This window comes from Ananas comosus, unplaced genomic scaffold (genome assembly GCF_001540865.1).
Source record: "Ananas comosus cultivar F153 unplaced genomic scaffold, ASM154086v1, whole genome shotgun sequence".
In the NCBI taxonomy this organism is placed as follows: Eukaryota; Viridiplantae; Streptophyta; class Magnoliopsida; order Poales; family Bromeliaceae; genus Ananas; species Ananas comosus.
Window position 1 is genome coordinate 17,029 of NW_017893600.1, and position 22,221 is coordinate 39,249.

Here is a 22,221-nt window from a genome sequence, read left to right on the forward strand (position 1 = left end):
TTCTTCTTTTCAGAGAAAATGCTGTTTTATTCTTTATATATCTTTCACCCTGAATGTTTCAAGGTTACAATATAGGACGTCGACGGGATTAAGAGGTCCTTAAAATGGTCTATCCAACAACATACTATCTAGTGACATATTGTTGTTACACTCAACGGTTTAAATCCTTTACTTTATTGTTTTAACGTCTTGTAAAACATCCAAGGTTTTAAGTCATTACTCTTCTAATGTACTAAATTTGTGAAGGATCAAGGAGTTTTATATACTAAAAAAAATATATATGTTTACAGTATACTATTCGTTAATACGTACAAAATAAAAACCACAAACCTTAAAAGTACACTAAAACCCTCTACAACTGCCAGGAAAAGAAGAAAATAAAACTTGATATAGGATACAAAAGAAAAATAAAAAGGAACGGTGGTATCGTTATGTTTAAAGATGTACATCTTTAAGTATGAAAGATGATGACATAATTCTGATGGAGAAACTTTTCTTTCTATATTGACATGTAGATACAAAATAGACAAAAAAAAGTTATATCTGAATTGAAGAAATTCCCTACGGTATATCTGAAGTCATGACCTAATAATGTATTTTACTTAAGAGAGATGACTTACATGTTTTGGTATGTTCAGAAGTAACTATCACTTTTGAAACTATCAAAGGTGCTGTACAATCTAGAAACAATCATTCACCTACACTTCAAATATCATTACAGAAGACAAAAAGCATGAAACTTCATAAAATTGATCAAGCAAGTGGCCCTTCACCGTGATTAGGTCCTTCGCCGTGTCGACCGTCACCTCCTTCACCCTGCGCCGTACAACCGCTAATTATTATTAATATTTAACTTCACATTAAAAAAAAGAAAAGAAAAGAAGAAACCCTAATTCGGTCGATGCACTCCTCGCAGTGGAGCCGGATCTTGAGCATCACCGTCGACTCCGGAGGCTATAAATTTTTTTAAAAAAAAATTAAGGAATTAATGCCGATGAATTAATTAATTAATTAAAAATGACCAGTAGGTTAATTAATTGATTCGATTAATTAATTAATTGGTAAAATAAAAATAAATAAAAAGAAAATTGGGCACCTCTTTGGGCTTTTTGTCGTCGCCCTTGCCGGCGGCGGCGGCGGCGGCGTCTTTCGTGGGCGGGAGTCGGCGCTGGGCTTCTTGTCGCCGCCGGCTTTGTTGTCCTTATCCTTCTTGGGTGGATTCGCTGGGGAGATGAACTCCACTTTCCTCTTTGTTTTGGTCTCGATCCTCTCCTTCACCTCCCATGGATCCGCGGGCCCAGTCACCGTCACCCTGTTGCTCCCCGCGTCCGCGGATACCGTCACTCTGCAAGTGGCCAATTATTGTCAGAAACTCTGCAACGGATGGGAGAGGAAACGGTTCAAAACCCAATTATTGCCATATGGAAAAAAAACGGTTCATGTGAAAAAAAAAGGTTCGGTTTAAAAGAGGACCAAAGTGAGGGTGAAGAAATTTTTGCCACGTGGCAAAATTATTGGGGATTTATATTAGTTTATAGATTATAGATTATAGATAAAATAGGCTCCACATTCCTTTATTGAGTCATGTTTCTTAAGATGGGAATTAAAATACCATTTTCATCTAATAAATTTAAGGAAAAATTTTAAATACCATCATGCAGTTTCACATTTTCTCACTCTAGTACTCTGTGGTTTAAAGTGTATCAATTTAGTGCCCTGTAATTTCATTTTTATTTTTTTATTATCCTTTATTTTTTATGTCTTTGAGGAGATTTAATTAGGTTATAAAATTTAGGGTAAACTTCATATACCACTTATATAGTTTCGCACTTTCTCACTTTAACATTCGGTGGTTTAAAGTGTATCAATTTAGTGCCCTATAATTTTATTTTTATTTTTTATTATCGATTCCACTAATTCTTCTTTGTTAAATCAGTGATAAAGTTAAAACTAAAAGGTACTAAAGTGAATATTCGATAAACCTAGATGGGGTATCTGAAGTTTTTTGTATATAATTTAACGAAATATTAATGGAGAAGCTGACGAAAAGATAAAATGAAACCACATGAGGTTTAATTTAGTATTGAGGTCTATCTAACGCTATTGAGTTAAGAAAAAACATATAGAGATATGTTTCTGCGTTCTTCGATGGGACTGCAGAAAATATATTGTATCTGACTAACCGCAATATACTGAACGCAATATTACGTTTGGAAACAAACACGGTATTTTTTCATTGTTGTTTCTCACCACACGTAACGCAATCTCCCGCAATCCCAAACGAAGATATATTTTAAACCACACAATATCAAAATCAGAAAGTAAAAAACCACATGAATGGTTTTTAAAGTTTACCCTAAATTTAATAAATTAAATAGAATAGTGAACCCATGTTTTTTGAGATGAGGGAAAAGCTGAAAAAGGTTCGCCCCTGAGAATTTCCTACTAGGCCATTGGATTTGGACTTGCTTTTGCCGCCGCCAGTCTCTAGAGAGCACTTTACATTCGTCTATTCTCGACGTCATGCCGCGTCTTCATCACAGGCCCGCCCAACATCTAGACCAGCCACTATCGAGGAGACTCAGGCGATACCGGAGTATCGCGAGGGCATTATGATTGCGGATCTCGATGCGATGGCCGATATCGAGGCAATTGATGACATACCTATTGCTGATCTCGTTGTAGAGGGTGACCGTAGACGTGGACGTGGCCGTGCACGAGGACGTGGCCGAGGACGTCAAGGGAGAGGACGATCGAGAGGCTGATTGTATATCTTTGATTTAGATAACTTAGACTTTGTATAATATTATATAATACTTAATTTAGTGCATATTTGTATATTTCTCGGAGTTATTTTTGAAATTTTTATCTTGTTGATTGTATCTTGTTATTCCACTCGTGATCTTGTGTTTCTTGTTGAAATATTTGTTATCGTGAAAAAACTTGCGTCAAACTTGTTGAAATTTTCTTTAAAATCAAGCTTAAATCAGCAGCTGCAGCTGTTTGCACTAAAGGCGGTGAATGGTTCACCGTCTTTAGTGCATATACACAAAACCGGGGAAAAAAAGGCTAAGTCCTGGAAGGCGGTGAATGGTTTACGCCTAGATAAGGCGGTAGACGATTCACCGCCTTTGTTAAGGCGGTGAACGAGTCACCGTCTTATCTGTGTTTTAGCCCTTCTCTCGAGGACTTAGCGAAATTAGGCTAGGTGGAGTTCTACACTGAAGACGGTAAACTTGCTTAGATAAGGCGGTAAACTATTGACCGTCTTTGTCAAGGCGGTAAACGAGTGACCGTCTTCCGTAGGCACCTAGCGCCGCGCAGGGAATTGCTGAGAAAGCCTTGCGCCACGCGGGGAATTGCTGAGTAGGCGGTGGCCTCGATAAAACGGTAGACGATTCACCGCCTTTGTGAAGGCGGTAAACGAGTCACCGTCTTCTCAAGGCACCCTAAGTTACCTGGGGAATTGCTGAGAAGGCGGTGAATGGTGCAGGCCTAGAGAAGACGGTAAACCATTCACCGTCTTCAAGAGGTTACGCGAGTCACCGTCTTTGTGAGAAATGCTGATGTAGCAGCTGAGGTGGCGAGAGGAGGGTTAGTTTCACAAATAAAAGTTTCACAGGGTTATTTTGCCAATTACGAAATTTCAGAGGGTTATTGTCACGCCCCGGGACCGGCAGAGGCCCTCCCGGTGGCGTGCCCAGATCCGCCATATGTCTACACATATAAGGCATCTACAATAAAGCGGAAGTAAAAGCGAGAAATAGAATAAATAGAATAAACAGCAACTAATGATATCAGAGTGAGTAAAGTCCTATCATCTACACCAAGGTAAAGAAATAGAGCTAGACAATAAAAGAAATCATAAGTAGTACACTATCTGTCTCAAGGGTACACAAAAGGTGGTCTCTAGTACACTGGTACAGCTCTCAACCTCTCCAAAATAAAACATCGAGAGGTAGACGACCTAAACTCGTCTCTCGCTGAAGGGCTAACTCGAAGCGACGCCCTTCCCACGGTCCCTAGCCTCTCCCGGCGTGGAAGGCTCTGAAAGAAAACATAAAACAGAGGGCGTGAGAACTATAATTTATAGTTCCAAGTGGGCAATTGCTGACCTCAGCTCAATGCACCACTAGGCCCAAAAAAAAAAGGGTAAGTCCAACAATAACAGTAACGAGTAAATTGCATATAAGAAAGCATAATTAAGATGCTAAGCTACGACTTGCAATTAATCATGGCATTTATAATGCGACTTTACCTTGTCATGGATAATATATATCTACATGTTCACAAGTAATATCATGATTTACTTTATACAGATATGAAAGTGATACTTTGTCATGGCTATAATGCATATAAGGATGCAATAAACAACATCTCCTAGCATACTACATGTATGTATGAATACCCAAATGTCCACATCTATGCTAGAAGCAAGTCCAAGTAATCCAGCTACTACTCTCTGTCTAGTAGTGATTATCACACACTCAACATTGTGTCGGTTTCCATTTCCAAATTAGGGACCTACCCAAGGTAGTCCAGTTTGTGCCGCCTAAGTGCCTGTGGTAGCCTGACATCCCTACTCTTGGAATGTGTCTGTCCTACTCGACCCCGTAGGCTTCTCAGTACCGCACGAGCGAACAAAAGTCGCGTAGGCTAACTCCGGAGTGCCGGCTTGTAGGGAGCGACCCTCACAAGCATGTGCGAATGAGCACAAATGGCAAACAAGCAAGGTCAAAGTCTCAAGTACTCTACTCTCATGCCTCTCACATGGCAAGGTCACTAGCATCCCAAGAATCTAGTCCCAAGTCTCAAGGTGACGTTCCAACGCACACACTTGCTTAGTGCCTCTTTATGACACTTAAGCATCACAACTAATCATGCCCAATTCATGTTCCATATTCCAATTAAAACAATACTAGCAAGGTTTATTATAGCCCGGGCCCAATGCCTCTTTATGACATTAGCCCAATCTCTCAAATAGCCTAAGTCCTCAAGCCTCTCTAGGCTTAAAAAAATCCATAATGTTACAATTGGCAAATAAATTGAATGCATGAAAGCAAGGTTCATTTTCATAGTGGGGATCTTAGTTTCATATCTCATCCAGAATGCTATATCACACATGCATGCTCTCTACTACATAAAAGCCCAAAATTTTACTATACGCAACATAGGCATTTTAAGCATTCTAAAATTCACAATAAATACATATAACAAGAATATGCATGCTTTTTCATTTTATAACACTTAAATCATCAACAATGAGATTTTCTCATTGTGTGGCTAGGTCAAACCCACCGAACCGTCGCGTGCTCCTTCAATTCGCCGAATGGAGTTGTCGACGAGCCTCAAAATATCCTAAAAGTATTGAGCGAAGAGATACACGGGCATTACGATCAACCATAGGATCAAACATTAACCATCTCAAAAATAGGGTCAAAACTCACCTCTAGTGCAAAATCTCTTCCTAAGCTCCAAAAGAGAGCTAAATCCCTTCCAATCCAAGCCCAAGGAAGGTTCTAATCCAAACAATCTAGCCTCAAAAGTTCTAGATCAAAAAGCCCCAAAAATCAATCCTAATATCCATTCTAGGGTTCTATCTACTAAAAACCTTCAAATCAAGGTCTAGAGGAAGAAAAAGAGCAACAAACCTCCTTAGAAGCTCCAATCCAAGCTCCAAGGGTGAAGATCTCCTCTTTGGCAAGCTCCAAGTACAAGCCTTCAAGCACCAACAAGGTGGGAAGAGGAAGAGAGGCAAAGAAATGCTCCAAGTCCACCAAAAACCTTCTCCTTCTTCTTCTTCTCCTTCTTCTTCTTCTCCTTCTTCTCTCTCTAACAAGGGTGTGGAGAGAGTGTGAGGAGGGAAATGAGAAGAAGAGAGAGTGGATGGATCATATAGACCCTCTATTGTAACAAAATCCAGCTAGGTCCCTCAAAAATCGAATATTGCAACAGCCCGGTCTGGGCAGTTTTTGCCCAGAGGGACCGGTCTCTCCCCAGCAGGGACCGGTCTCTCGCTGCGAACCCGATAAACCAACGTTCGGGAACCGGTCTCTCCCCGCGCGTGACCGGTCTCTCACTGCGTAGACGCGCTCGGGGACCGGTCTCGCCCGCCAGGGACCGGTTGCCTCAGGGCTGCCGCAGCACTGCTCACTGGGGGACCGGTCTCTCCTTTCAGGGACAAGTTCCCAAGAGTGAAAACTCTCAGGACTTGTCCAGAATTCTAGTTTTCGAACTTTTTAGGTTGGAAAATATTTTACGACCCTCCACCAAGTGTGGAAAAGCTTGAAACACATCCAATCACTCGAACCTCGCAATTTGCAAAGGTTCAGTGCGTTACAGTTATTTTCGAAAAAAGTCCTTTTTTAAATGTAAAAAAAATAAAAAAAGAAAGAAAGAATAGAGAATGTCTGATATCGTAAAGATAACCATGCAGTAATATATAAAAGGGTTAATTTCATAGGTGCCCTCACACTAACCCCTAATTACATGGATACCCTCCAAAAATTATTAATATCAAAAATACCCTTCAAATTTAGTAAAATTATCAAAACTACCCTTATTACCTATATTTTTAAAAAAATATGGCTAAAATACCCATTTTACCCCTCTCACTCTTACAACAATTATAATATATATTTTATTACCAAGATAATATACTTTTACTATAAGTATTTTTCTAGTTTAATTTAATTAATTTAATATGTCTTCATTTTAACTAGTTTAATATGTCTATATTTTATTTCATTTAACTAGTATATATTCATTTTATTTGTTTAATTACAAATGGAATAATTAGATACTTTTTGTTAGATTTATTTTAAGATTTTTATATTGTTTTAGATGTAGTTTGAAAATTCTTTATTGTAGCTTTAATTTATATTACTATGAGTTTTTTTTCATATTTGTCTTTTTATAGTTTACTTTGATTATTTTTTAAATCTTTATATTATGTTATATATAGTTTGATAGTTTTCTATTTTATCTTTGAAAATTTTTTTTGATATTTTCTATTTTAAATGAAAAAATAATTAAAATAATCAAAGTAAACTATAAAAAGACAAATATGAAAAAAAACTCATAGTCATAATTTTTTTGAAAAAATAATCAAATTAAACTGTAAATAAAAAACAAATTAAATTAAACTAAAAAATACTTATAAAAAAATATGTATTATAATTGTTGTAAGAGTGAGAGGGGTAAAACTGGTATTTTGGCCATATTTTTTCTGAAATTCAAGTAACATGGGTAGTTTTGATAATTTTACTAAATTTGGAGGGTAATTTTGATATTAATAATTTTGAAGGGTATCCATGTAATTAGGGGTTGGTGAGAGGGTACCTATGAAATTAACCCTATATAAAAAATTCTTAAGTAGGGTAATTAACCGCTAATTAAACTCTGCGCTTCTTTCCCCGTGCTATATCTTCTTCGTCTCACTCGCTCTTTTCCCATACTTCCCACTTCCCGTTACTGGAGGGAGCAAAAAATAACAAAAATGGCGAACGCATGGCGAAGAGACAAACCCTCCTCCCTCTCTTCCCACAAAACCCTAATTTCCCTCTCCTCCATCTTCCTCATCCTCTTCTTCATCTTCCTCTTCTACCCTTCCACCTCAAACCCTAGCCGCATCGCACCCTACAAAACCCTAGCCCACGCCCGTGGGATCCGGCCCTACGATTGCCTCGCCTCGCCGCAGGCGTCGCCCGTGTTCGCGAGCCTCGTGGAGGGCGTGCGATACCCTTTCTTCTTCTCCCTCGCCGACTTCGGCGCCTTGCCGGAGAAGCCGCACAAGAACATCGTGCGGATGCTGAAGGGGAAGCCCTTCCGGCGCCCGGACATATCGGCGACGATTCAGGAGCTGTTGGAAGGGAAGGAGAGGAGCCGTGGTGCGGTGGTGGTCGACGTGGGCGCGAATGTGGGGATGGCGTCTTTCGCGGCTGCCGCGATGGGGTTCCGGGTGGTGGCGTTCGAGCCCGTGCTCGAGAACCTGCAGCGGATCTGCGACGGGGTCTTCCTGAACCGAGCGGGGGATCGGGTCACCGTGTATGCGGCAGCCGCCTCGGATCGGATTGGGAACATCACCTTCCATAAGGTAGGGGTTCTTTCCGAGAATTAGCGCATGTTTAGTGCTTGTTTCTGAGAAAAAAATGGTTTCTTTCTTGAACTACATGAGTTCAAATTTGATACATTGTGAGCCTATGCCTAGGCGTCGCGGACACCGACAAGGTACACGGGAACATGACACGGTGGCTCGGAAGTTTTCAAAAAATTAGAACACGGGCACGGCATGAACACCGCTAATAAAATATAATATTATTAATATAATAATATATATTTATTATATATAAAATATTAATCTTAGTAAAATATTCGTATAAGGAAAGTTAGTACAATTTTTATTAATAATTCATATATTCTAAGAAAAAAAAAATTGCACCATACATAATTTATTTATATTGTCAAAAAAATTTGTATGCATTCATCAAAAAGCTAAAATATTTATCATCTTACATTTATAATGCATAACAAAGGTAAAATAAAAATATGTATATTCTTTTTTTAATTGTTCGTGCTATGGATTGGTATTAAACTTGTGTTCAACGAATGTCCACATTAGACACGTGTCCGACACGGACACGCGAGTGTCCGATATAGACACGCAAGGCTGATAGAAGTGTCCATGATACATAGGTGTATGCCAACTCTTTGTAACCATTGACTTTTCATTGATGTTAGATTCCCATTCTAGAAATTAGAATTGTGGTGAGTAAATGATGATTTTGGTAATTTATTAGGTTTCTATTCAATGTATCATTCATTAACTAAATTTATCAGACGCGTTATTCAAGATGGTAACAAAGTTTATTGTGAAAACTTAAGAACTTATGAAAATTATTTTTGTTTGAGCAACAATGCAGTATTGTAGCAGTATCAGTTGCTACCTAATAGGCTTTGGAGTTAAGACAGTTATGACCGGTGCACTAAATATATCGTCACTAATTTGAATAATGATGATTTACATTGCCAGTCAAACTTAGTATTACCTGCCATGCCTAGTACTCTTTTGTATTACGTGCAGAAGTATACTGAAACACTTATTTTTTTAATGCCAACTCATGCTATGACTTTTTTTTGAGCGGCAACGTAGAGAATAATTGGGGCTTGTTTGGATCTTCGAACTTTGAACTAGTTATCCAATTTAAACTTATGCCTATGGGGATTCCCTTCTCTCATTGCAGCACATGAGTTTGGTTGTAGGCCGTGTAAGGTCTTGACGGTCATCATTTTCCAGTATGAGGCTAAGAGGCTGAATATATTATGACATTGTAGGCATTTAATAATACTCCTCATCCACCAATAACTGCATTATCCCTAAGAAAAAAAAAGAGATGTGCCGAATAAGATGTTCATGTATCCATATAGGCCCTTAAAGATCTTTGTAGTGTTTGAGGTGCAGTTATCGAGGTTAATTATAGAAAGTAGTTAAAATAATAATGTTCTATAATTCTCTATTTAATGTCATCTGACTGTCTTAAGGTTATCTATGTCACTGTCCCTGGAGTCTTCTATATGTTGCCATAAATTACTGTAGATTTCAAGTAAAGTCGAAGTCAATTCTAGTCCAAGAAAGAACAGGCAGGTCAGCAGGTGATAATTGGTTGATTTTATTTTATTATTTAAAATTAAATAGATTGAACCAGTTGTGGATTTAGATTATTCTTAGGTTTATAATGAGGTCATTATTGGGCATAAGAAGCCAATCTTGAATTTTGGATATTTTGTGGATTATGTTTGTCTATATCAGTTAGATGTTATTTAGGGCGCCAATCTGGTTATGTGAATGGAGAATCTTTTGGAAAGCTTGAATCTTATCTAGTTTCCTAATTAGGAGCCCTCAAGAGTCAAGATAAGTTTAGGCTGAAGTATGGTATAACGTTTTCTTATTATTGCTAATAAATTGTAGGGGAAAGGTTTGGAATGATCACGGACTTTCATGTAGGCCATAGAAAAGGAGGTTTTCAGAATACAGTAATTGTATGATGGAAAATTGTGGATTAAAGTTGCTTATTTACGCCTTTAGGGGTGTTCACTCCTTTTCCTAATTGCCTTTACTTGGCCGAAGTGGCATGAACCCGTCAAAGAAGAAGCTGCAAAATAACCAGTCAAAGAGACAACAAGTATTGAAGAACATGAAGATGTCTGACAAAGAGAGCAATAACATTCTTTATGAATTGTTCTGTACAAACTACATATACTTGAGAACAAGGAAATGACGTTGGTTTGAATCTTCAAAACAAGAGTCAAGTGCTACGGAAAAATCTGTGTACTACCCTCTGTATGGGAGTAGAGCCAAGAAAATAGTTTCTTCTTAATTACTAGATAATACTAATCCAGAGATGGAGTGGATGAAGCATCCCTATTGATCGGCATGGCTTGATGATCATGAACAGGTTCTTGTGAAGCATTGATGTGGTCCCTACAATAGTGGCTCGCTATTTGGTCTGACATTATAGGAAGGTCAAGCATGATACTTTCCAGAATTTTTATCTCTAAGGATACAAGGAGATCATCCTTCTTCTTCTGCTAACTGAAGCGCCAAGTAAAGGAGCCAGCCTTGCATGGAAAGCGACTTGGCAGGGAGATGAGATTTTGATACCACATCCATATTGGAAAGCAGCAATGCTAGACAACTAACTTCAATGGTGAATTGAGGTGCAAGGGAAGCAAACTTCAGCAATCAACAATTTCGGATTTTCACTTGGATCTAAATTAAATCGCCAGTCCTATTGAGAGCACTTGGATGATATTGGGATGGATCAAGTGATTTCCAGATTCAGTTGATTGTATCAATTGTAGCTTTAGAGTCTCTAGATATATTTGGATTTAATCAGGCATAATGAGTCAATTTTCAATTTAAGGGGATTTTCAGCTCTTTTATTTTTCAGTTTGTTAGTATTATTCAAAGTGTTCTGTTTGGGCTCCAGCTCTATATGGATTAATTGGCAATCTTGAGGATATTTTGAATCTTAATGGGCCTCGGTTCCATAACAGAGTTTTAAAGAAGGTTAAAATAAGTTGAGAATCAACAAATGGTATCAAAAGAGTTGTAGTATTGTAGTAGATAGCCTCATTTCGTTAAATGCTATTTATCCATTATTTTCATTGTGAGATCTTTCTCTAAATTGTCAGGATGGTTTGGAAATTTTCAATTGTCATTATGTATCTTATTTTAAAGGATATCTAGGAGATCCTCATTAGAAGTTCTTCGATGGAGAAGTTTAGGTGAAAAGAATAGTATACAAAAGATCATGTTTTAAAGTACTTTTCCAAAGGCTTAATTACATCTTACTACACCGTACTTTACCATTATTTTCATTTGCTATACTCTTTGATGTTTTTGTTCAGAGGCACTATTGAATTATCATTTTCTTGTTAATTGCTACGCGACTATCAACAAATCTATCGTTTTAGACAAAATATTGCAACTCTATTAAGAGGCACTGGTTAGAAGATGGGTGTTTTTTGAGGGGGGGGGGGAGGTGAAATGAAGTGGGCCTCCGGAAAAGATTAATTGAAAGTTTCTATCAAGTTGTTCTTGGCCATCTTTTTCTGTCAATTATAGGTGCTTAAGTGCTTTCTTAATTTTGCCTGTCAAAAAATGGACCGAATATATGCCACTAGCGCATGCTAATAGAGCTGCTAGCTTTTGTCTAAAACAGTAGGTTTTATTGACGGTTATGTAGAGACTGACAAAATGGTGTCTTTGAAAAAAGAAGAAGAAGAAAAGATGGTACAATTTTGCAAATGAATAAAATCATAAAGTACAGTGTAGTCAAATGTAATTAAGCCTTTTTCATTTGCCACTGATGTTAAACTTCTTAATAGACAGAGCCATTATTTTACAATCAGACTGGCCATTAACCTAAGAGAGAAAGCTTAGAGCATCTTATCTTTGACTAGTTCGTAAGTAATCAGCATACAGTAATTTTTTGTTCAGAATTCCACAAGACAGATATTTTTTGACTATATAGAAAGACAAACCTTTTATCTAGAGTCTTTTCAATTATTCAACTATATCTGCAATTGAAACAACCACACGAAAAAAATTTACAAGTTTTTTTTTTTGGTGAAATTGCATTGAATATTATATACTGCTGCTTAAATAAGAAGGTCGTATTTTCTAACTTCTTTAACTGACTATTGATAATTCTAATGGGCGGCAAAGTGCACTAATAAATTTGAACATAAGTTATTTTTGCAAATTTATATGCTGCTATGTTTAAATTCTGAGACTTTGTGTTCATGGTAGTTCCCTCAGTTCTTTCCCTGAGCGCTTTTCTTTCTTATGATACTTTCTCTGATCTAGTGCTGAATCTAGGTTCCTCGTGATCGTTTCAGCAAAAGACCATATTATATGACCATGAGTTTTCTGCTAGGTTGAAGTATTGAAATAGGAGAAGTATGCAAATCTCAAAAATCTACATCCGGCACTTTCACCCCTCTTTTCCTGATTATCATGGAGCTGTTACATAGTTAAAATTTAAATTGCCTATAATCTGCTGAAAACACCAATTGTAGATTCTGTACTTGCCGACTCGTTGTAAGAGCCGATAAATATACAATATACTGTCGAAATATAGTTTCCAAAATAAAATTTTTCCTATCTATAGCAGATCAATAATCACATTACATCTTGTCATTAGTTTAGGAAATACATAGTAGGACCTAATTGGTGTTGAGGCACATCTAACGCTATTAGAAAAAATGGAGTAGGGGCAAAAAAGCATATAGGGATATGCTTCTGCGTTCTTCGTTGGGACCGTATACAAGATATCCTTCTGCGTTTTTTGGTGGGACTGTCGAAAATATATCGTAACTGACTCATTACGATATGCGGAATGTAATATTACATACCGAAACAAATGGGATATTTTTCATCGTACTTTCTCACCGCACGTAACACAAGCTCCCTGTAATTCCAAACGGAGCCTTAGTTGGATGTGGTATTCATTATCCATCGATTCATGAGCTCATAAATTATTTTGTTCTTTTTGAGGTTATGGTTTTCATTTTGTTTGAGAACAAGCTCATTACATAAACCACCAACATGATTCAAGTTCCTACCTCTTTGTCTGAGTAATTACTTCCATGAACCCCATTATCAACTTGTTTTTAACAGTTGAGTAATATTAAGAAAATTTCGAGATCCAATGAATGAACACTAGTGTATTTGAAACCAAGAGGTGCATTCGTCTTTCAATTATTAGTTGTTGAGGTCGAATGGCTCATGGGTTCTATGTTGTCCGCCTCTGTTTTGTGGGCGGTGTCATTTTCCTTGAAACTTATATGAAACTAGGTTTCGTATAATTGTGTGTTCTATAGACGAATTTATATATGGAAGTCTCTTCAATATTAATAAATGTGTTTTTTATTCATATCTCTGCTTCAAAATTTCAGGAATGTATTTTGTTCCTTTGATAACTTGTACATGCATCTTTCACTTGAAGTTTGTAAGACTTATAGCATACCAGATTCACATATTGGCTCGTTTGGCACCAAGGATTGAATTGGATAAGATAAGATAAGAGAGCAATATTCGGGGGGAGGAGGGAGAGTTTAGCAACTTGGTGGTATCAAGGGTTGCTAGAGGAATCTGGTTGGATCGAACAATCCCGCTGCAATTGGATTATTGAATCCGATGAAAGAGATTGGGATGGAGTGTGATTGAATTCGAAAATTCTCATTGGATCCTCCCGCCAACCCTGTATTTGTCATGACATCTAATGCCTCTACGTTGCTACGCCCTTTCTCTCCCCCATGTTTGTTCCCTTGTCTGATCCTTCTAATCCAGTACCAAGTGCCAAACAGTGACATTATGGATAATTTGGCATATTTTGTATTTCACGTGATAGTGCTCATGGACCGAGATCTAAGAGCAGGTTTATAATTTGAAAATTGAACCAGCACATTATAAAACCAATAAATTTCCTTTTGATCTCTCGCATATTACTTTTTTGGCTCTCCTTTAGTGGAGTATTTCTTAAAACTTATCTTGCTTTGATGAATCAGTTAGTCGGCCGTCTCGACAACAGTGCCATCTCTGCGACCGGTGCGAAGCTTGCATTCAAGTCCAATGAAGAGATCGCTATTGAGGTCCCAACAATCCCTTTGGATGAAGTAATTCCTGATTCAGAACGGGTTTTACTGATCAAAATTGATGTTCAAGGTTGGGAATACCATGTACTACGAGGGGCCTCGCAGCTTCTATCCAGGAGAAAAGCTGAAGCCCCCTACCTAATATACGAGGAGGACGAGCGGCTTCTGCAGGCAAGCAACAGTAGCTCACAAGAAATAAGGACTTTCCTTCAAAGNAATCCAAAATACAGCGTTACTCGCACTGGCGAGTTAAGTACTATGTACATAAGCTCGAAGTAAAACAACTACCTGCAGTAGGGTGCCTCTAGCTCTGTCAGTCGGGTAGGGCTCTAGCTCGCGACGCCCTTGCCTCGATCCTGATCCGCGGAAGGCGCAGCAGCCGAAACCTGTGGCTCTGCAAAACCGGAGTAACAACTGGGCGTGAGAACTACTGTAAAAACAAGTAGTCCTCAGTGGGTACCGCCCAAAACAACATCGGTCCACCCACTAAGTCTACAGGAGGAAGCAAGAATAGTCAGAAAAGCAGGAAGTAAACTCTACCGCTATCGTTCACTATACTATCATGCTCTACATTAACCAGCTGTAGGAAATGTCAAATCTGACCCAATCCAATCGGGACTGTAAGCATACCCGTCCCCGGGACTGTGAATACACCCGTCCCTGCCCCGTTGCGACTATCAGGCTCTATCCACACTAACTGGTCCGTGAAGAGCAAGTCCAACTGGCATGAGCGACACCAATGCGAAAGCACAAAGACTGACTCCAGAGTGGCACTCGTGGGCGCTACCCAACCGCGTATGCAGCGTATTTCTGTCGAGCTCAAACAGGCTTTGAAAAGCCAAAGTCAAGTAACCAACTCAAACTGGTCTAATAACCAATAGGTAACGTGCCCTCAGCACAATCTGACCCCAAAAGGCGATACGAGTCCACCGTCAACTCTGACGGCACCCAACAGTCCGGAACAACCTGAACGACCCTGTAAAAATCCACTCGGCATACAAGCACGAGCGTAAATGTATTCTAAACTACTTGGAGTACTCGTCTCGAGGATACTGTAACAGTACAATTTTATAACGACTCCTAGAGCTAAATCAGGCAGTTTAAACAAGTGACAGGTCCAAATCGCAGGTTTTCTCCTAATTCAAATTCCAAGTCCAACATGTACAACCTAATTAATTTATTACCACATGCTCCAAATTCAGATTTGCAATCTATCATATAATCCATGAATTCGAGCTAGAATAGATTATCAAAAATCGAGATCTATATATTTCAACGATTATGAACTTAGGGGTAAAACCGATGTAAACCCACCTCAAAAGCTAATCCAATCCGACGCGATGTCGAGAACAGCGAAAACGCATCCTCGCCCGGCCTCCCAACGCAGCAACTATGACATTCGTGTGCTCGAACGGCTCCCCGGCGCGACGTCGAAAATCACCCGAAATGGAGCCATAATCTCCCCAAGCCACGATCAAAGTCTGAGAGTAAAAGAAAAATGATAATTATCCCTTCGCAACAGGTAGAGTGGATAAATATCAAGAGGGAGTTGGTGGCATGCTTATCCACCAACCCAAAAAGACCATAATGCCCTTTTTTTTTTTTTTACCAACTCCAAGCCAAGGATGCCACATCTTCCCCCACTACAAAAAGTTTCGTCCTCGAAATTTAAACATACCTCAACACGGGGTATCGAACAGGTCGGGGTAGGACTCCCTCATCACCGTCTCTGGCTCCCAAGTCGCCTCCCGTTCCTCGTGATTGCTCCACTGCACTTTTACATACGGGATGACCCGGTTGCGCAATTCTTTCGTCTCGCGAGCAAGAATTCGCACCGGTCGCTCCTCGTATCTCAGATCCTCGCTAATCTCGAGTGGAGTGAAGTCAATCACGTGAGAGGGGTCGAAAACGTATCTCCTCAGTGTTGAGACGTGGAAAACATCGTGGATGCCAGCAAGTCGCGGGGGTAGAGCTATCCTGTAAGCAACCGGTCCGATACGCTCCAATACCTCGAAAGGGCCAACAAACCGTGGACTAAGCTTTCCACGTACTCCAAATTGGCGTATCCCTCTGGACGGCGAGACTTTGAGAAAAACATGATCTCCAACCTGTAACTCCAAGTCTCGTCTCCTGGTATTGGCATAGCTNTTTTTTTTTTTTTTTTTTTTTTTTTTTTTTTGGTGGAAGTGTTGTTTTGAGCAGAAAAGAATCAGGGAAGCTCTAAACTGAAGCTTCTATTTTTGGGGCTCAGAATCTTATTTTAGATTTCCAAGAGAGAATTAGAGAAGCGCCAAATTTGAGTTTCTGCTTTTGAAGTTCGGAAATTTCCGAGATGCTTCTCTAAAAACAATGAGAACTTTTTTTATGTCCGCAATCCGGTAGCAGAAACATTTAGGGCATGTTTGGTTTGAAGCATTTCAGGCTTGAAATGGGAATCGGAATAAGTCTTTCTCATTGTTAGTGTTTGGGTCATGGGATTAGCATTCCTATTTCCATTCCGGGGGAATTTGAATCCTTCAAAAGTGATCATAGAGGTGGGAGTCGACTTTAACTTTGATTTCGAAATGATTGAGAAAAGAAAATTTTTTTTTTCTCCACTATAACTATTTGAATTCAAGTATAAATCTAAATATAAATTCATTAGATCAAATCATAATTATGAATTTAAAATTCAATTTTTGATCTCTTAAATTTTAGTTTAATGGTCCTGAATTTAGATTTTGACTTTGACCTTAAACTTGAATTGTATATTCAAATTTTAAGTTCAAATTTGGATTCAAATTTGGATTACAAATTTGAATAACAAATTTAAATTTAGTAAAAAATTTTAATTTGAACATAATTCAATTTTCGATTCCTCTTATGAACCAAACAAATTATTGTTTTTATCATTCTGTTTTCGATTCCGACCCATTCACCATTCCTATTCCGATTTCGATTCCTATTTGGAGCCAAACATGCCCTTAATTCCATTTGTTTTGATGACCGAATGAACCAACTTTTGGCTTTGCGGCTTAGGCACTATTCTCTAGTGCCTTGGGCCCATATTTTAACTTGCATTGTATTTGGTAATATCGCGGTAGCAATTGTAGTAGTCTCAGTTGCGTTTGCTCCTGCTGTTCCAAGAAGTTTTGAGTTTTAGATTGATATTTTGTCTAATTCAATACGAACTTCTTAAACTACTGAGTGAAAAGAAAAAAAGTAGTGTATATAACTAGGACTAGTGGAGTGAACCAAATTGATGTGTCTTTAAAGTGTGGAAAAGGGCATCTCTGCAATTTCATGAGGTTGTGTAAGACAATGGCTAATTTAGATGGCTAATTCAATGAGGATACATGTGCAAGAACATAAAAGGCGGAGTATGAAGTGCTTGTTTATATAAGTACTTGATTTATAGTAGGGATGTCAAAAGAAGCTCACGACTCACGAGCTCGCTCGATGTTTGCTCACTTTCGGGTCGGATCAAGCTCGCTCGTTTATTAAACGAGCCGAGCTCGAGCTGGACTTTGCTTGCTTGAGCTCTTTGTATCTCATATTACTATCAAAAGATAGCCAAAAGACGAAAAAAAAGTAAAAAAAAAAAATCTCTTAGAGCAAGTGCATTCAAGAATTTTTTAATTATTTTTTAAGCGTACTTAGCATTAATCATGCAAGCTGTATGGTTTGGCTAAGCCACTTATAGATGAGTCAATTAGTCGAGCTTTCAGAGATATGCGAAAGCTATATTTCTTGTATATGACAGAACCACTCAGAGATAGATAAGAGCTGTACTGTCAGGCTAGTTAATCTTAATTTCTACTGTAACATACACAAACTGATAAAAACTGAAATAACTCCTGCAAAATATGACCTCAAAATAAATGTGTAGATCAAAACAACGAAGGTTTCAGATGGCAAAAGGTTTTGCCAGTTATTACTGTCACTTTGAGTTTTGCATTACCTGCATTTTGTAATAATCAATGTTAAATATTTATTTTGATTTGTGATGCTCCTGATATGAAGCTGGTTTCTGTAGATTTCTCTAGTTCAATGATGATAATGATGTTGGTTTATAAATCCTGCAGGATCACAAAAAGCTAAGGTAAATGGCTCCTTTGCACTTCTCGGTGAGAAAGAACTCTCTCTTTTTAAATGATACTTTGTTTGTTGAAGGGTTTATTCTTTTTGTTCTTTTTGTGACTGAAAAAGGCACAACAGGTCAATTGCAGAAACCACCTGTTTTTTTTTTTTTCAGCATTTATCAGAAATACAAGCTCAGGAAACTACACCATGGACCGATTTGACCGGCCCTTGTGCAATGGCCAACACAATGGCTACAAAACTGTTACTTGATTTCCTTACAGTTCATCTTCTTCTTTCGGTGGTACTGTTGGCTTAAATCGGCCAGCATCCTGCCCAGTGGCGAGAGGCGATGTTGGGCCGAGTCATGTTTGAAATGGCCTGAGGCTGAGTGGGCCGAGTCATGTTAGAAGTGGCGTGAGGCTGGTTGGGCCAAGTCACAATCGAGACTCCTGAGCGCTGTATCTGTACACTTTAAGTGAATTGGTTGCGTATTTTCTAACAGCTCGAGCTTTTGAAATTAATGGTTAGCGCCAACGATCCCGCAGATACTGTTCATGCAATGATGAAGACCTCAAAGGGAAGACATCTTTGCACTCAAGCTGTGTCTTATCAGAATCTAAAAAAGGAGCTGTCGCAGACCGTCCAAGCCGCAACTGAGTGCGACGTATTCAATCTCTCATCGTATATTTGGAGCTTCCTTGGGCTCTTTTATCCTGTTGACTCCCCTTGTTGCGAAGTTCAATCTTCTATACGATGTATGAGAGAGTTCGTCAGTTCTACAAACTGAACAACGAAGCCTATTTGAATTTGTACTTGTTGGGTGATTGAAAAAGTTTATCTTCTTACCCGTTTTTTCTTGTGTTATGTTTGGCGAAAATAACAGAACAAGAACTATTTGGGGATTTTGTGATGTAATAACAATGGAGCGTGTTATTTGATTCGCACCGTGTTCGCCTTTGATTAAGATATGTCATCGATTGATTTTTCAGAAGGGTAGTTGGATTGCCCGACACAGATCTAGGAACTAAGTTTTGCTAATATTTATTTGATGTCTCAATTAGGATGACGAATTTATAAATTTACAACCACTTAATTTGTCAAATTGCATGTTCTATACTTTGTGATGGGACTTCCAATTGTTGAAATTAATATACATTGATCATCAGTCTTACTACATGGGGAGCCCTTACAAACAAAGGTGCATAATATTTGATGTCTCTTGATTACACTATCGCATGCGTCCTTTTTTTCAAAACGCTTGATCCTTAAGCAAAGACCTACGAAATACTCCTTGGTTGTGTGAATGTATTTTTTTTCATACTGTAATTTGGATGGTCTTTGATTGAGTCTATATTTTAGTCATGAAAGTCCTACATCTTTGTAGAAAATTCATTCTGCAGTATACAGTTTTATGTTTCGACATACACGACATACAAGACATACACGTATAGTACAACTAGAATGCTTTTAGAAGCACCGAACCTTGGCGCTTTTGCTCTTTTGTGTCAGATAGTACCTTTACTTTTATCAATAACTTAATGGCAGCTCAAAATTGTACTTTAATTTATTCCAGTCGAATTGATGAAGTTTTGTCTTTTCTTTCCTTTTTCTGTAGGGTAAGTTCACCTGAAAGTGCAGTAGATTTATGCCATCGATCTGTTTGGGACAATTTCGGCTATGATGGTGAATGCCAACTTGTCAGCGTGCTCGAGTAACCTGGATGAGATGTGGTTGCATGCCTTCGATTGTCACAGCTGCTTGATGCTGTAGGATGCGATGGAATGAACGGCGAAGGTAAGAAATTGTACCATAACATTACCTGTAAAAAATAAAGGGGTAAACCATAACATTACGTATAATTAATTGCTTTATATTATGTGTCAAATTTCATTGGCCTGATCGAGTGCAATATAATATCTACACTCAAGGTTTAAACTTCATTTCTGGTGGTATGACCTAATCTACAAGACATGAATATTCTCTAGCGAGGAAGCAAAGTATAACTTTGTGAAGACAACATACTGTGCTAAATATGATACTTGAAGAACAATATAGCTCCAGAACATAAAGGTTACCAAATATATACTTTACTGCAGACACTAGGGTATCTTACACTAAAGAAGGTAACCTCACAAGTGAAGAAAAGGCTCTTCGAAGACCTTATAAATACCCCCCCCACATCATATCAAATTCTGCGTGTGCACTCGGAACTCAAGATCTAACTACTACCTAAACTTAATTAAATATATTGCCTCGAGGTTTGTACCATGGCGACGCATCGGGGCTCGGCCTTCGTTCTCGCCATTCTCCTAACATTGACTATTGCAGCCGCAAGTCAGTTTAAGGTTGGCGGCTCGGGCCAATGGACTAGTCCTAATCCTAATTCGATGTCGTACAATGACTGGGCCGAGAGAACCCGGTTCCAAGTTGGCGACACTCTATGTAAGCATTTTCGACTCGCTCTCGATCATCGATTGCGTTTGTTCATCGGGTTGAGTACAAATTTAGTCTTCAAAGTTCGATTCCCTTTCAATTATATATTTCCTCGTTGTTTCAATTGTTACATTCAAGTTCATATTTAGACTCTCAATTTAGCCCAAATGTTTGAACTAGCTAAACCAAAAGGACTTCACTATTAACTCGTCAAATGGAAACTAAACACGCCAAAATCAAAATCCAGATCAAACTTTCGGGATGAAATTTGTCACTACCCCTTGTTTGTACATCAATCTGACACAACTGAAGTCGTACGCGAAGCATTTTCAACTTGTGTTCGTGTTGCAGTGTTCTCCTATCCTCCCGACACGGACTCGGTGCTGCTAGTGGATCGGAATGCTTACAACAGCTGCGATACGTCATCGTTCATCGATCAGTTCAAGGATGGGAGCACGGCGTTCACGTTCGCGAGGTCAGGTCCCTTCTACTTCATCAGCGGAAACAAAGACAACTGCAAGAAGGACGAGAAGCTGATCGTCGTGGTCATGGCGGGCCGAAACGGTCAAACGAGCTTACTAGCACCGTCGCCCTCGCCTTCTCTTCCTCCATTAACTTCTACAGCTTCTTCACCCCCGCCTAAGGGACAAATAGAGGTTTCACCATCAACTTCACCTCCCTCTCCCCCTCCACCTAGTGGGGCTTCTTCACAAGTTGTGGGCTTCATGAGCACACTTGGAGCAGCTATTCTTGCATCTTTATTCTATATCTTATGAGGTGTGTGTGTGTGTTTTGTGATTAGTGAGTGTGGAATAAACCTATTGCTGCATGAAATGTTGTGTAAAGATTTTTTTTTCCTTTAATTTCGTACATGTATTTTTATTTTTGCGGAAGTTATTTTGGCATTGATTGTATTGATAGAATCATAAGGATGGAGAAATAAGCAGGATTATTCATACCATTGTGAGTGTGTATGGGTGTTGGTGTTGTTGTATTTATTGGAAAAGAGGAAATAAAATGTGTGTATTGAATTTGAATCTCCTCATTTGTTTAAAAATATCCTTTCTTTTTTTGTTTAATTTTTTTTTTCCAGCATATGTTTCAATCTAAATGAAATTCCTAAGTTTTTTTAATTCTCCCCCTACTTTTCCATTCAAAAAGAAGTATAAATGCAATACAAAAACAAACACGAATAAAATAAAATATTTGTTTGGAATAAATTTGAGTTTAATTGAACTTCATTCCATTTTATAGTCCAGTGAAAAAAAAAGATTTATTTCAAATTTTCAATATGTTTACTTTTTCAAATTTTATAGTTAAATTGACTACTTTTAAAAGGGGTAATAAACTATAACTACTAGCAAATCAATTCTCACTAAATCCGACCTCAAATAATCGAAATTGGATAAAAATATTCATTTGTATAGTGAGGAATCTCGTCAAATTATTATAAATGAATTAAAATTTTATTAACTAGTGATTTCAAATAAAGAAACTAGAAAAACTACTTCTTTATCTGTGCATTACAGAATTGTAATTTCAAATTTTTATATTTAAAAAGTTTAA

General features: G+C 38.3%; 2 protein-coding genes and 1 long non-coding RNA gene across 3 annotated transcripts; 2 read left to right on the top strand and 1 right to left on the bottom strand.

The window, feature by feature from the left end:
- Positions 1–569: 569 nt before the first annotated feature.
- LOC109706417 lies at positions 570–1,163 on the bottom strand. The gene is made up of 2 exons (XR_002215190.1): positions 1,097–1,163; positions 570–954 (listed from the first exon to the last, which is right to left on the bottom strand). It is a non-coding gene; the product is annotated as an uncharacterized LOC109706417 (long non-coding RNA).
- A 6,247-nt stretch (positions 1,164–7,410) lies between these two features.
- On the top strand, positions 7,411–14,375 carry LOC109706415 (the record flags this gene model as incomplete). Its single annotated transcript, XM_020227226.1, is given in 2 exon segments — positions 7,411–8,095; positions 14,074–14,375. Coding segments are annotated over 2 exon segments (899 nt in total), but the record flags the coding sequence as incomplete, so codon positions are not given.
- Positions 14,376–18,661: 4,286 nt separating this feature from the next.
- LOC109706414 (early nodulin-like protein 2) lies at positions 18,662–21,694 on the top strand. The gene is made up of 4 exons (XM_020227224.1): positions 18,662–18,977; positions 19,838–20,016; positions 20,319–20,664; positions 21,007–21,694. Exons 3-4 carry the CDS (start codon positions 20,490–20,492, stop codon positions 21,429–21,431), a joined length of 600 nt encoding a protein of 199 aa, XP_020082813.1. The 5' UTR covers positions 18,662–18,977; positions 19,838–20,016; positions 20,319–20,489; the 3' UTR covers positions 21,432–21,694.
- Positions 21,695–22,221: the final 527 nt, after the last annotated feature.

What these genes read in the sequence shown, in the direction of transcription:
- LOC109706414 (XM_020227224.1), top strand. Translation starts at nt 20,490, where the DNA reads ATGGCGACGCATCGGGGCTCGGCCTTCGTTCTCGCCATTCTCCTAACA. An exon ending in CCAAGTTGGCGACACTCTAT is followed by an intron (nt 20,665 to 21,006) that starts GTAAGCATTTTC and finishes TTCGTGTTGCAG; the next exon opens with TGTTCTCCTATCCTCCCGAC.